Source organism: Propithecus coquereli, unplaced genomic scaffold, assembly GCF_000956105.1.
Source record: "Propithecus coquereli isolate 6110/MARCELLA unplaced genomic scaffold, Pcoq_1.0 Scaffold147, whole genome shotgun sequence".
Classification (NCBI taxonomy): Eukaryota; Metazoa; Chordata; class Mammalia; order Primates; family Indriidae; genus Propithecus; species Propithecus coquereli.
In genome coordinates, this window is record NW_012139080.1 from 2622967 (window position 1) to 2639434 (window position 16468).

Genomic DNA, 16468 nt, shown 5'->3' on the forward strand with positions numbered 1-16468 from the left:
CATTTTGTTTCCTTCAGTTTGAATATGATATGCCTAGCTTATCATAAACATAAATCTTATCCTGCTTGATGTTATCTGAGCTTCCATGATCTATGGTTAATTTATCATTAATTTTGGAGAATTCTTGACTATTATTACTTCAAATGTTTCTTTTGTTTCATTCTCTCTTTTCTTTCTGGTATTCTAATTACATGTATGTTATGTATTTTGAAACTGTCTCAAAGTTCTTGAATAATCTGGGTTTCAAAAATTTTTAATTCTTTTTCTCTTTGCATTTCAGTTTGGGAAGTATCTGTTGACATATATTCAAACTCATTTTTCCCCCCCTTGGCTGTATGTAGTCTACTGATGAGCCCAGTAAAGGTATTCTTCATTTTTGTTATGATGTTTTTTATTTCTAGCATTTCCTTTTGGTTCTTTCTTAGACTTTCTGTCTCTCTGTTTACATTCCTCATCTATTCTTGCATATTGCCTACTTTTTCCATTAGAACCCTTAACACATTTATCATAGTTTTTAAAATTCCATGCATAATAATTTCAAAATTGGTGCCACATGTGAGTACAGATCTGATGCTTGCTTTTTCTATTCTATTCAAACTTTTTTTCTTGTCTTTTAGCATGACTTGCAATTTTTTTGTTGAAAGCAAGACATAATGTATTGGGTAATAGGAACTGAGGTAAATAGGCTAGAATTTATATTAATCTGGCTAGGAGTTGTTTGCTGTAGTTGTATGTAACAAAGCCTTCAATTTTCTTTAGTGTCCTTGTTTTTATTCCCCCTGGTATCATACATTTTGCCTAAGATCATCTCCTTAAGTATAGCCTACACCCTGCAGCTCTTCCATCTATCATCCCTTGTTACTATACTGGAGCTCTGTTAATGTGGTGGTAAGGTGTCGGGGAGGTGATATGATTAAACTTCAGTCTTTTAGTTGGCTTATGTCCCTGGGCTGTGATGTTCACAAGTGTTTCTAAGCTTTTTTCCTCACCCCTTAGGTAATTCAGGAAGGTTAGAGGGGGCTAGAGTTGGGTAACTTCCCTCCCCTCATGTGGGATAAGGCTCTGGTTGTATTTTCCCCTTATGAGTAGGCTTCTGTTATGAAGAACACTCAGGGTATGTTTCAAAATGGTTGCCTTTCCTTTATCCCTGCCAGAAGCATGAGGGTTTTCTCATGGCTCTTCACTGTGAGAACGTGATGGAGCTCCTAGCTGTAAAAACCCATGAAAATGTGGGGGATACCCTCAAGACTGTGACCCCAGGAATTTTCTTACTCTCAGGCTAGCTCACACACATCCTCCAGAAATTCATCAAAGTGTCCATTTAAGTGTTCCTACCAGTTTATGGCTCCAATGGCTACTGCTCCAGGTAAGCTGATCTCTACTATGACTCTCTTTATTTACCCCTTCTGCAGATTTTTGGGGGCTGGTTTGTCCTGTGACCTCAATTCTCTGGTGGCTCTAAGAAAAGGCATTTTCAGTTTGTTCAGCATTTTTCTTGTTCTAAAGATGACTGTAGGGACTTCCAAGCTCTTTCAATGTCAGAGTTAAACCTAGAAGTCACCCCTCAGAGAATGATTCCTTATTTTCCTGTTCCTCTTCTTACATTTCTTAATGAGTTTGATTGGCTTAAAGAGATGCCTGAGATGGAAAGTCTGAAAAGAAGATAGAATATCACTCTTCTAGGGGCAGAGGTTGGGCAGGGCTAGGGGTTCAGGAGGACTAAGGTCTCCACCTAAGGCTCACAGGCTACCTGTCTGGGTGTGGTGGAGGGTTCCAGGATAAAACCCCAACACAGTGATTTTGTGGTCCTGGACTGGCATATTTAGAAAGCGTGGGTTCTCCGAAGGAGAACAGGCTCTCCTGACACCTGATCTCGAGTCACACTCCCATGTCAGGTGTCACTCGACCAAGCCTTCCTTTGTGTTGGGCTGATCAGGTGAGCAATGTCGAGAGCCTCTGAGCTCTGTCCCCAGGATACAGGGTCTTCTGAGGGCAGATGTGACTGTTGCTTTCTGATTCTGTGTCCTCCTTGAGCACGGGACTTCTGAGAACATCGAGTGGGGATTTCATAGACAAAATCCTCCTCTGAGTTTTTCAAAGAAGGAAAAATTGGAACTATTTTATCATTTTTAAAAATTGATAAAAGGAACAAATTTCTATTCATTAAAATGGAGAGTCATGTTATTCATGGATAATGAGCATCTCCACTTCCTAGAGAGAGGAGTGAGAGAAGCAAGTCCTAGTCTCTCATTCTTTTCTTTTTGTTCTCCACATCAGGGCAGTGCCAAGAGGAGAAGGAAAGGCAGGGCACAGAAAGGTAAGGTTCTGCCTGTCTGACCTGAGTTCTCCAAGGGTGAGTCTTCCTCTTCCTTCTATGAGGTACTAAGTCCCTGATTTCTGAGGATGTCAGTTGCTAGATACAGATTCTCTGGGAAAACGGAGCCCTCAGAGGAGGTTCACGGGAAGGCAATGTGACCTGAGACACTTCTCAGAGTCCCTGCTCTGCCCATGTGTGGGCATGAAGGTGGGATGGACCTGGGCAATGGGTGTGGCCCTGTAGGTGGTCATGGGAGATGTCGAGGAAGGACTACCGAAAGGTTTGGACTCAGAACTTCTGTCTCCCGACTTAGCATAAGTACTTGGACTTCCTGGGTGTTCAGTTTCCTCTTTGAGATAGTCACTGATGTTTATGTTTCATATGATGTTTTTGAGCATCGTGTGGGATAATAAATGTGAAAGTACTTTATAAATAAAGCCACATACACATGTGAACCTTGTTAATATTGTCAATGATGATTTGACCTTTTGTCCTGATTCTTGGGACTCTCTAAGACCAATCTACCAAAGATATCACTAAGGGACATTGTACTTAGACTCCTGTAAGATCTCTCTGCTTCTGACTCCGTCACTGTCCTGTAACCTGCTCTCCTATATTTCCAGGTTGGAGAGATTGCCAGAGTGAAGTAGAGGGGGCAAGGAAGCTGCTTTCTCTTCTGCAAAGGTGACTCAACATTATCCTTCTTTCCTGCAGCCCTCTTTTTAGTAGAGTCTATGCAATTCTAGGGCCTCATTGAAGCCTGGGGTTGATAATGGGATGGAAAATCCACAGTGAAAGCCTGTGGGGAGAGGGATAAAAGGTATATTGTGAGATCAGGGAAATGGGAGCATATAAAAGGACAGTATGCATTGGGTGGCCCTAGCTTTGCCAGACCTGCCGAGGTTACATATGTTTGTTTTGGTCTGGCTGCAGCTTTGTATCCCCTGTCTTCTACAGCCCCTCAGGCCAGCATCAAGATACCATCTGCTTCCGTCAACTGTTATGCCCAGACCCCCTCTGTGAGGTGTGTAATAGAGCAACTGCCGAGGTCAAGCTACTGCTGTTCCAGGAGTCTCCAGAAGATGCGACTCCCTCTGTGTCCCCTTTGGCTTGCACAGCAACTGGAAAATCAATACCAGTCCCTCTTCCTGAGCCTACCCCACCTCCCATCTCCATTCTCTCACCTGACCTGATGACCCTCTTACCTGACTTCCTTTCACCCTTACCACTAAATGACTCCCTGCCACCACAGCTTGCTCCTTCCCTGGAATCCAAATTCCCACTGGACCATTCCCCACCCAAGCCACTTGCCTTTCCCCCTCTCCCACCACATCATACTCAGGGAGCAGATCCTGTTCTCCAATCTGAGGCCACTTTGTCTGTAAAGACCATCTTCACATTTGACCCCGTCCTTTCCCAAGATATCGATGCCTTACCAAATTTATCCCAGGCAATGGATCCCACTGATTCACAAACTTGTCATCATGCATCATCAACCTCGTCTGCTTCACCACCGTCAGACTGTGCTTTAACTGTGACTCAATCTAACTCAGTCTCCATCTTATTGAAGCCTATTCTAGAGATGTCCTCTCCAGATAGCTCTGATGGGTTATCTACTTATGTCCCAATAGTCAGAGGCATTGACCCTTCAATTTCAGAATTCTCCTGGTGGAAGGCTCATGCCAGGAACATGTTCCTCCCCAGATTACAACACTGTGATTTTCAGCAGGAGCACGTTTCTCTCCCTCTAACAGAGACTGCTGCTACCAAGCATGTGGTGGACAGTTTTCCTTTCCTTGGCCTTAATATACAGGCACTCTTGGAGAGACAAATAAAAAAAAGAATGTCTTTTCAGGTTTTGGAGAAGAAAGAAAAGGAGGAAGGACCATTTTTAAAACAAACGTGGTCAGAATACCAACGGACATCTTCAGGGAATTCACTGGAGGCACTGGTTGATGAGCAGGACACCACAGCCCCCCAAACTGGCTGGAACACCAAAGACACACCAGAGAATCTGTACATTTGTCAGCAGCTCCCATATGTCAAGACTTTGGGAGGAAACTTTCAGCAGAAATATAAGCAACTCTTCTGGGGTCTTCCCTCTCTGCACAGTGAGTCCCTAGTGGCTACTCTTCCGGTCTCTAGGAGCAATTCCCCACTAGAGTCTGGTTTTATCTTTTTCAATGGAATCTGTAATGCTCCTGAAGTCCAAATACAGGATCAAGAATCTTCACCACTTTCTCAGTCCCATCCTCTTCCCCACACCCAGGTACATCCCCATCCCTTTTCTCAAACCAATCTTCAACCACAGATTGTACCTCTCGCTCAAGTGCATTCCCAGGCCCACCTTCAATCCTCCCTTCCTTTGCTACCATCATCTTTTCCACCCCAGATTAAGGACTGTGGAGTGTCTTTCCATAGACTCCAGAATGAGGCTGACATTCACATCTCAAATGAAAATCAATATCTGGAATGGCATGTGTTACAGAAGCAACAGGAAGGTTTGTGGGGTTTAGTCCCTGTGCTCCAAAGATCTCAAGAAGCTGTCTGTCTTCCACCTCCTAATCTTCCACTGGTTGCCCAGTCCTCCCAGGCCTCTGTTCCAGTCTCCATCTTTCCTGGCCATTTTCATGTCAGTAGTGAACCTCAGGAGCAACTTGAGCTCCATGTTCCAAAGAGGCTAATGCCACACTGGTGCTTCCATGCCTATAGGAATCTAGGATCTGCAGCACTGATGGAGCCTCAGTGCAAATCAACAGAAATATCTCAGCAGAATTGCAGTCATATTCATTTACAACCCTTTGAGCTTCAGGGCCACAGTAGCAAGGATGTACAGAAGATAGAATTGAGTTGCACAGGAAGTTTCCATGAGAGAGTCCCAACAAAGTTTCAACTAAGGAAGGACAAGACAAAGAATCTTGGGCACATCTTCGGGGAGTGCCCATTACACAATCCATCAACAGTCTCAGAATATGTCCAAGTGAGTGGTTTGAGGGCTGCCTCTGAGGCAAAAAGTGACGAGGTATGTCACTCAAGAAATGACTCAGGGAATGAATTACTAAGTGTATCAAGGAGGAACTTAGACCAGAATGAAATGAAATCCATTCTTAGATTACATTTGAGCAGGAAGTCTTGGCAGATCACTGCAGATAGGATCCCTATACGTGTATGTCATTCATGGCTGGCTGACAACATTGTACAGCCTCCTCCTGGGAGTTCCCATGCCAACACAAAAAACAGAAATTTAACACCATTGGTGGGTAGGGTCAACTGCAAGATTACCATGCAAGAGCTTTCCTTTCTTGATCCCCAAACCCATCAGGCGCTAGAAGCTCACATTAGGAGGTTTAGTGTAAGTCAGAAGTGGGGCCTACCCCTGAAGGTTCTTGAGTCCGTAAAATCTTATGTGTTGAGAGAAGCCAAAACATGGCCTCTTCCCCAATTTGACTTTCCTTTGCCTGCCACCTATTTTTCTAGGGAGGTTTCCAAGCCCCTTAAAGGAAGCTCTGAAACTTTTCAGGGAGACAAATTAGGAACAACAAATTCAGTTCCCAGCCTAGATCATCATCTCCCTGCTACCCTACCTGTGGACAAAGAAGTACAGGGGGCTCTGAGACAGTCACCCTCTGATGCTGACCACAAGCTTACGGAGAATGTCCAGACAATTGAGGATGGCAGACACACTCTTCTGCCCCGCATACACAGCAGCATACACAAAGCAAGTCAGAAACAGACTATACTAGTCAAAAGACACAGCCTAAAACTGCCCACAGGGCAAGATGGGGCTGGACATGCATCAGGGAATGAGAGAGTGAGTTTCTGCAATAGAGTAGAAAGGCTTCAGGGCAAAAGAATGGTGGAGAAGAATTCAGAACATTTTTCTGTGTCCAATATGTCTAGGGAGATATTCAAGGCTGATGAGCTCCGTGCTCTTCAATCACAATCTAATGATATCTTGACAACCAGTGAGTTGGGAAGCTGCTCAATGATAAATGCGAATATGAGTAAAGAAGAAACTACCCTGATCATCAAATACTCTCCACCAAGAATATTGATTCCTGAAGATCCTAAGTCATCAGACTTTAAAAGAAAGCTGGTTAGTGAGTTAAAATTTAAATTGGAGAGCGAGTTGCATAGCCAGGTTCAAGACTGTCCCAGTGACATATCATCTACTTCAGGCAGCTTGGTTTCTGATTACTCCCAGAGTGTCTCCAGTGGGGACTTGGCAGCTCCCCAGGGGCTGCGTGTTCACTTGGACAATGGAGGGATCATCATGGGGCAGAGGCAGGAGCCCTGGGTCCCTAAGTGTGTCTTACAGAAGTGCCAGGATAAGGATTTCCCATCAGCCGAGAGGACAGTGAGACCTCCAGGACCCAAAGCAGGAGAAAGTAGATGTGAGGACTCAAGATTGGAGACATCCAAAGCCATAAGGAAGAGCCATCTTGTCAAAGGCAGGAAATTAGAGAAGACTTCCAAGTGTCTGTCCCAGAAGGAACCTCCTGGAAGTTATTTCAGAAAAAAGATGAGGGAACTTTTTCAGTGGTTCAATTCCAAGAGAAAAAGCACAGGGCAGGAAAGTCCCCTGCAAAAAGGCAAGTTCATGCCAGGCTTTGTACGGAGCCAAGACCCCGTTGAAGGTAGAGGTGTCTTTTTTAGCTGTGGGCCTCTTGAAGCTTCTGAGCTCATGATGGTCATCGGGAAGATCCTTGAGGAAAAACTGGCATGTAGGCAGCAACCTGAGGCCTTGCAATTAAGTTGGCAGAAGGAGGAACTGCGGGCCCAGGCAGAGCCCTGCAAAGGAAAACCCTCCAACTATGGGGCTTCCATTGACCCACAGCAAGGGGAAGGATCAGGTACTTGGTTGCAGGAACTCCTGCAACTAAGAAGCCGTCTCTACTGGCCCAAGTTGTCTTACAAATTTTAAACAGAACAGGGATAGTATCAGACATCCCAGAAAGTTGTGACATTGAAAGACAAGCTATTATTCCAGAGTTATCCGGCTTTTCCCACCCTCCCATTCAAGCCCCATCTGCATGCCAGGTATGCGAGGTGCCTCTGGCTGCCCTCACTCCAGGTGAATGTACTGTGTTCGGAGATTTGACTCTTCTACGCAAACAGAAAACTCATCTCCAGCACTTACATGAAGGAAAAAATTTCCCCAAGGAATAATCCATTTCTTGCTGAAAAAGCCTCTCAGTTTTCATGATAGTACAGCCTCTGATGAGAGCAATTTCTTTTTAGCACAACCAAGAATATTGATCCTCCCCAATAAATGTTTCTTCTACTAGAGAGTGGCGTTCTCTGTGTACCGCACTGGAGGCATGGGTTTTGAGTATCCCAGAGCTTGTGCTTAGGGAATGGAAGGAATTAGTATAGTTCTTACTATTGCCTCTTTTGGCTTCTAAAAGATGATCAGTCCTTTGTAGGGAGCTGACAATGGCCTTCTCAGTCTTAACCTAGAGTCCTTTATATGACCCTTCTTTATATGTCCTGTAATTAAAACACCATATTATTCCATAAAAGGTACGAAAAGTTTACTCTAAAACCTTTCAGGCCTTTTCAATGTGAGAAAGATCCCTAAAGTTCAGAATTTGGCTCAAACCATCTTTTCACCTGCTCCCTGACTACCCTAAACTATATACAGCTGTAGGATGGGTGAGTTACTCTTGCATAATAAAACCAGAAATTCCCTTGCTGCCCCCAGAAGGGTCTGGAATTGAAAGCTGAAATCAGTAGGAGGGAGAAATCTTCCTCTTGGATCTCTTGGTGAGGAATAAATGTTACTGCTCCTAAGGACCAGGGCTTCTCTCCCTCATGAAATTTGGAGCAATGTGCCAAGTCCCCCGCCTCTTACCTTCCCCTAATGAAAATGGAAGTTCACCCTTTCCCCTTTCTCTACCCTTTTGGGAGCAGTAAGGAGGAAAGACTGTGCAGCTCTAAAGGGCACCAGGGATAAGAATACTTTACTAAAAACAGTGGTTTACTTTCATTTAAAAAAAGTTACTGATTCCAGAGGATGTGGCAGGTGAACAGTCATTGAGTGGGACACCTACGGATGGGTTTTGCTATTGTGGACACTGGGTGGTCTGGGGCAGGATCCAGGAAATGGGTGGGTCCTGCTGAAAAATCTATGATGCATAGTATTTCACTGTGTCTGGAAAGCACAATTTGAGCTTGACTGTAAGGTCTCCTTGCTTGTGAGGGCACCTTGAGGAAAAGGGAAGGCCCTGTCCCTGGGGAAACTCTTTAGGATACCTGGCTTGATAGCATTATCACAAGACCAAGAGATCACCTGGCAATCACTTGTAGGAATGATCATCAGGTAGCAGCTACAAAGGATTTGGGAAAAAGAGCACAGCGATACTGTTTCAGTGTAAGAGTACAAGGGATGGTCTCTGAGCACAAAGACAATATCTGCAGAGATAATGTCAGACACTATATCATCTTTTCTGGGGAAGGTGATCCTTGTCCCTGCCTTCTAGCCATGCTACATCTTACACCAAGGTTACAATGATTTAGGGGTGTATTAGTTATCTATTGCTATGTAATGGACACCTCAGAATTTAGTGGCTTTAAAAAAAGGTATATTTATTATCTCACATTTTTGTGGATCAGAAATCCAGGTGAGGCCCAGCTGGGTTCTCTGCTTCAGGGTGTCTTACAGGGCTGCAATCTAAGTGTCAGCTGGGGCTGAGGTCTCTTTTAAAGTCTTGACTGGGGAAGGATACACTTCCATGCCCACTTATATAGCTGTCGGCAACATTCAGTTCCTCAAGTCCTATTGGACTGAGGTTCTCAATTCCTTGCTGTCTATTGGGTGGAATTGTCTGGAGGTCTCCCTCAGTCCCTCATCATGTGGGCCTTTCCAGTGTGGCAGCTTCATCAAAGCCAGGAAAGGAGAGAGTCTATAAGTAAGACAGAAGTTACAATCTTTTGTAAACTCAAAACGGAAATACATCCCATCATCTTTCTTGTATTCTCCTGGTTAGAAGCAAATCACTAAGTCCAGCACACACTTAAGGGGTGGGAGGATGATTACACAAGTAGGTAGGATCACTGGAGCCTTCTTAGAAGTCTTCCTAACACAAAGATCTCTTCTTGGACACCCCACTCAGTTCACTGAAGCCAAAAAGGCCGAAGGTGCCAAATGGGTCCTCATCCTCATCCATATCCACGGTTAAGGTCAAAACTGTTTAACGACTCAGTGAAACATCAAAGTGGTTGGACATCCAAAGAAAAGGAGAAAGCTGGTGTGAAGGTAAAGGTGGTATGTGGTCACTGTGAATGATAAAGTGAAAGGATCTCTGAGAACCTCCTGACATACCACTGCCAGTGTTCATTCTAGACTTTGAGGGGGGCAGAGAAATTAAGGGAAATATCCTGGCTCTACCGCAGTCTGTCCTACCTCCCAGACCACAGGCTAAAAGAAGCAACCTTCCGTTCCTATAGAGACAGCCAAGCTTATAAAGGAAGCAAATCCTACAGGTTGCAAGATTTAATTTTTACTTTTATTAGCATATTTAAAATAGCACACCCATCATTTCAAATTTGCTTCTTACAGCTTGAACATCATAGATTGAGACACCCAGTTGATAGAAAAACTAAGACTAGGGAACTCAGAGCATTAAACTCTCATTCTGGGATGTTTTCCATGTATCCATTGCTGAAGACTTCTCACAAAGGGAGATGTGATGCCTTAAAGAGACTGAGTTACTGGCCTGGGGTCACAGAACATGTCATACCTGGTGCCCAGATACCTGCTCCTTCCATTGAGAGAAACACTGCTTGAGGCAATGAGAGAATCTGAACTTGAAGAGCACTTAGGAAGTGATCCATCCAAAATGAGGTGGCACCAACAGTGATCCCACTTGATTACTATACAAGTTTACCAATGCTTTACTGTGGGCGGGGGGGAGGTTGTGCTGACAATGACAATTTTCTTCTGTGGGGATTCTTGCTCTACCTACTTACCCAGCTTTAGGTGATCTCCATTGCGGCAGGGTAATTTACCAAGCTATTGATGCTGTTTCTACTCCCTGCCAGAGGGGACTCCGAAAGGAATAAAAGTTAACTTCCCACTTTTGTCTTCCAGGAAGTTCTGGGCTCTTGGGCTCTTATTAATTGCTTTCATATTTCCTGACTCAAAATGGAAGCTTTGAGGCACCTGATGTACAGTCTTATCCAGACTGTCATGCGGGAGGGGAGTTTAGCAGGTGTTCCTGGGAGGGAGGAGCTAGGGGTTGGTGCAGGTGCTGGGTTGAAGGAGGGAGAGTTGCCCAATGGTAGCAATGGCTCCAATGACTTAAGAACAAGGATGTAAAGATATGTTCCTTAAGTGGATGGGTCCTGTGTGGAAGTCTTCCAGGAGACAGCAGGATTTCTTAAGGAATGAAAGGATGTTTACTGAGATGATTATCAAGCCCCATTTTCTTGGGAGCTGCAGCAAAACGCAGCATTGCCCATCCTTGGCATATCTGTTTGGCAGTGAATACCAAAATAAATGGGCAAAATGTCAGTAATGACTAATATTGGATATCTTCCTACCTACCCTTTAAAATGGGTTCTTTGAGCCAGATTTAATTTAATTTAGAAAAATTAAGCACTCCTTGTACTTCAGTGTTGTAGAACAAATTTGTGCTTTTATGAATATTGTCCCATTTAATCTTTACAACACTTTGGAGTAGATATTTTTACCTCCTTTTATAGAAGGGCAACCTGAGGGACAGAGAAAGTAATGTATGTGGTGGGCTAGCATAGAAAAGGGAGCCAGGAATGAAGAGCCCTTTTCTATTGTGAGAAATGATTTGTAAATGGAAACAAATACAATGAAAGAGGACTTAAACAAACAAACAAAAAAAATAGACTCTGTTGACTCAGGTAACTGAAAACATCTGGGAGTAAGACTATCAGGCAGTAGGGTTCATGCTGGAGTTCAAGTGACGCCATCAGGATTCATTTTCTATCCATTTCATGGCTTTACATTCTGGGCTGGCTTCACTGTAAGACTGTGTGTCTGGAAAGTTCATAGCTACATTCTCCAAGCTTTAAGTGCTTGGAGGGGACAGAGGTGGGATGCGGTCCAGGGTAGGGGGCTAGAAGTAGGGGAAATGAGTTGGAGGCTCCAACATACAGTGGACGGACCATCCAACAACCTGGCCTCTCACTGTTTACCCCTTCTCATCTTACATCCCTTTACCTTCCTTTCAGTTCAGTTACTGTCACAGTCTAGAACTTATCACCAGAAATATCCCTGCCTTCTGAAGAAGTACAGTCTGACATTTTATCCTTTATCCTTCTCACCTATACCTTCAGTATGCCAATTCTTCAACTTACTCAGGAACTACGAGCCACTTTAAATTTTCTCCCTGTCCATCCAGCAACCTTTTGTCTTAATTTCCTTCCTCTCCAAGGAAAACTCCATGGTCCACACTAACCACAAATCCGTATAGCTCCACTCCAAACAGCACTCCTCAATCTCCTTTCATCTTTCTTGCCTGGAAAAATCCAACGTTTTACCTTTTCTACACCTGCCTTCTAAGAAGAGGTTGATTCCTTTTGGGTAAAAACAATTAAGTATATGGTGCCACCATTAATTCATCATCTACAATTTACGGCCAGTTCCAACACTTCCTAAAAATAATCGGTTCATTCCTCCAGCGATGACTTAGTGCCGGGCAGTCTTCTAAGCACTGGGACACACCAGTGAGGAAACACGGCTCTCTGGCTTGTGGAGTTTATAGGATTGTTGTCTTAGTCAATTCCCTTGCTTATCTACTCAAAACTCCTATTTCACTTTCCTAAACTTCTCCCCCTCCTCATTCACTGAACCACAAAGGAATGAGACCACCATAAAGGAATGAGACGCCAGTAGATGGAAACTTTTTATCATGAAACTTAAAAATACCCCAAACGCCTTGAGCTCCTACCCCTCCTTTGCTCTTTCCTTCCCATTACACTGATAGTGGGTTCCCTCAGCCTCCTGCCTTGGTCCTCCCAAGCTGTGACGACGAGTCCTTGCTTTCCAATGCGCAGCACCTTTCCTGGCGTGTTGGAGTATTGGGCTTAACGGTCTGCCTTCCAGACCCAGACCATGTCCCCGTCGTCACTGTGCCGCTGTGATGGGCACTTGGTCATCAGCACCCAGAGGGCTGAGACGCTTCTGCGGGGATGAAGGAGCGCAGGGAGCGCACCCGGGGACCGGCCTGAGTGGCAGCGCTGTTGGGCTGTCCTGGTAGTGGCGGCCGCTTCAAGTCTCACCTCACGCCTCTGGGTTGTCTCCATGGCTTCCGGAAGACAAGAGTGGAGACTGGCCTCAGAGACGTGGTCCTGGAGAAGGACCCGAGTGGCTGCCCGCTCCCCTGGGGAAAGGCTCCTTCCCTCCGCCGTCATTTCGCTCCCGCCAGGGGGCGCCGCCTCGACCCCGCTCGGCCCTGGCCCCGGGGCTGCCCCCCCCACAGGCACGCGGTGTGGGTGGTGACAGGAATAATTAGAGCAACAGGGTTGACAACTGTTAAGGCTTCGCTTTGCACTGGCTGCCTGGCACAAGTAACCTAACCCAAGTCTGGGATCTCTTCTATTATGTGGGGAGATACTAGTATGTGCTGATGACGGTCTTTGTCCCTGAATACTGGAATGGACAATGGAAGAGCTTTGTCCGATTGGGGATCGAGGACCCTGATGCAGTTACAACATGGGCTTTGCCAGTCCCGGGAGAGCGCAGTGCCTTGGAAATGCCTCCACTGGACAAGACAGTGTAAGACGTCAAAATGCCAGTCCATACACTAAGAAGTTATCATCCCTAACTCCCTGCGGATCAGTGACTAGAAGAAGGATGTTCACAGTCTGCTTGTTGTTTTCAGAGGCGTCAACAAGTGCTTTAATCCTTTCCCCCCAGGTACCTTAGCAATGAATCTACTAGAAATGGTTGGTGGAAACCCCAGGTAAAGGCCTGCCAAGGCACGGTGCCAGTGACAGAGATGAGGTCTACTCCTGAGAGTAGAGGCAGAACCATTTGTCACACCCTTCAAGATCCAGGACAGCATGACTGGAGGCCTCCAGCAGAGACTACTGCAGGCTTTTAGTAGCACAGAAAATCTCAGGTAACTGCCTTCAGTTACACAAGTATTGGTGCATTTATTGAGGGCCTACTATGTTTCTGTGTTCCCTCTTAAACAGGAACTGTAAACATTTGTCTACATAAAAGGTAGGAACTGTAACTGTGTTTGTCTTTGTAAGAGTTGGAAAGGAATCCTTTTCGTGACTACTTTGCCTTTCTGAAAGTAGTATAATGACAGTCCCCAACTTATGATGGTTCAACTTAAGATATTTTTGACTTACGATAAGTTTTTTGGATGTGACCTCATCATAAATTGAGGAGCATCTGTATAGCAAATTTGAAAGATGTGGAAAAGTAGGACCCCATAGATTCCCATTCTTAGAACAATTATTCTTAGCATTTTCATGTTTCTTTCTAGATTTTGCTATGCATATTTTTTACATGGCTTAAACAATATTTACTTAAAGAGAAAAACACACTATCTTATACATTTTTGTGCTATCATAAACTTTTATAAATAACCTTTTTACAATAACATTCTATTAAATGGTAGAATATTCTACTTTTTGTTGACATTTGAGTAGTTCGTAATTTAAAAAAATTAATATTCTGCTCACCTCATTTGTTCATAATTGTCCTTGCTTATAAACTGTCCTATTACTAGCAGCATAAAGCTTTTCCTAAATGTTTATTTCCTGACTGCCCTTGGCCTACTACTCTTCTTTTTCTTCAGTTTCCTTAGATGAGTTATCCACTCATGTAGTTAGCTTTTCAGCACTGAATTAAATCTCTGCGTTTCAAGCCAATGAAACCACCTGTTTGCTAAACATGCTGCATGTAAAATCTTCTGAACTTAACCTATTCTCTTTCTCAAACACCAACCTGCTCTTCCTCTGATATTTTCATTATCAGTCAGTAGCACTGTCACACCCAAGCTAGAAAGAGGAGAGCCATTCTACACTCCTCTCTTCATTTTCCCCGTAGCTAGTCAGCTACTACGTGGATGAGATGGGAAAATGCTGGGCAGAGAAATCTGGAGTTCTCACATTTCACTACACTCACTCCAGGTACACATTCAGATTCTTCAGGTCATGAGCTGTAGTTTTGAAATGAATTTTAATTATGTTAGTAGTACATGTTTACATTTTGAGTAAGAATTAAGACATTTCTGTTAAGGTCAAATATCCCATTCAAAAACAAAAACAAATTGCATTCCACATGAAATTTTTTATATACTGTTTATATTAATATAGACTCTTGGTTTCTTATTTTATTCGATTCAATCAGTTACTGTCAGCATTTAGTTTGGTGACCAAATTGTCACAGATTTAGCCAGTTATCAAATACTTTAATCAGACTTTTGCGTTCTTTTGATATATCTCTATCATTTCTTACTTTGTGACGCAAAAAGATGTTTCAGGCTCATCATATACCTTCCCCGCATCTGTTCAGCCATTTCTCTGAGTAGCCCTGGTTCCTTTAATGGTGAGTGGTGCTTGGAAGTCAAGGTCAGGGTGCAACTTGCGCTTATTATTATTAGGGTGTTGTTGCTTCTAGGCCCTCTCAGTGGACAGAGTTAGGGAATACGTACACTTAAATCTCACTCTATTTCTCTGAGTGTGTATGTATGTTGGAAATCATGAGTTCACACCTATACCTCTAGTTGCAATCCAACACCACAGGGTTCATTTTTAGTTTTCTCCCTTTCCATGTTGGTACTTTATTTCTCCAACAATGAGAAATCTGTTTCCCATTATCCTTAATATATTCAATCAATCCTCCTGTCTGTAAGCAATCTCTTACCACCACCACTGTCTCCTTCATGTATAGATGTCCTCTTCTACCCACTTGGGCCTAGACATCAACGTGCCTGGCAGCTGTGTTACGTAGACACCTTCCTCAACCCACTGGGTGTCCAACATCTTGCATCAAGCAACCCTTCTATGCCAAGCCCCTCTTCACCCTGTGTGGGCTCTGACAGCTGTTCTAGGACACTGCACTAGCTCCCTAACTGCTCCCTTCCCTCCTCTTTTCGTGTGGATGCCTGTTTTGCTTGGCTCACCTTATGGCCATAAGATTGAATTTTTCAGAAAGGGAAGAGGAAAAAAATGCTGCATTCTTCTCCCATCCCCATTTTTTTATTGAGGTGTAATTGACATGCAAAAATGCAGATATTTAAAGTGTACAATTTGATGAATTTTGATATATATATGTACATATTAAATAATCACAATCAAGGTGAGAAACACATCCATATCTCCCAGAGGTTTTTTTTTTATTTCAGCATATTATGGGGGTACAGATGATTAGGTTACATATGATGCCCTTGCCCCCCTCCCCCCCAAGTCCGAGCTTCAAGTGTGTCCATCCCTGGGATGGTGCGCATCGTACTCATTGTTTGTGCAAATACCCATCCCCTCATCCCCCCCTTCCCCTGCCTGACATCCAATACATGTTATTCTTATATGTGCGCTTATGTGTTGATCAGTTAATACCAATTTTATGGTGAGTACATGTGGTGCTTGTCTTTCCACTTTTGGGATATTTCACTTAGTAGAATGTGTTTCAGCTCTATCCAAGAGTATACAAGAGGTGCTATATCACCATTGTTTCTTAAAGCTGTATAATACTCCATGGTATACATATACCACATTTTATTAATCCACTCACGTATTGATGGACACCTGGGTTGTTTCCACATCTTTGCAATTGTGAATTCTGCTGCTATAAACATTTGGGTGCAGGTGTCTTTCTTATACAGTATCATTTGTTCTTTTGGGTAGATGCCCAGTAATGGGATCGCTGGATTGGATCGAATGGTACTTCTACTTGTATCTCCTTAAGGTATCTCCAAATTGCTTTCCACAGAGGTTGCACTAGTTTGCAGTCCCACCAGCAGTGTATGAGTGTTCCTATATCTCCGCATCCACGCCAACATTTATTGTTTTGGGATTTTTTGATAAAGGCCAGTCTCACTGGAGATAATTGATATCTCATTGTAGTTTTGATTTGCATTTCCCTGATGATTAGAGATGTTGAGCATTTTTTCATATGTTTTTTGGCCATTACTCTGTCTTCTTTTGAAAAGTTTCTGT

General features: G+C 43.8%; 1 protein-coding gene across 1 annotated transcript in view; it reads left to right on the plus strand.

Annotated features, from left to right (window-relative positions):
* LOC105806803 (putative spermatogenesis-associated protein 31D3) overlaps nucleotides 1-7241 on the plus strand; it is a 20781-nt gene extending 13540 nt beyond the window's left edge. The window contains exon 3 of the mRNA XM_012640010.1: nucleotides 3283-7241. Coding sequence (XP_012495464.1) covers nucleotides 3283-7241 — 3959 coding nt within the window. The remainder of the gene's footprint in view (nucleotides 1-3282) is intronic.
* Nucleotides 7242-16468: the final 9227 nt, after the last annotated feature.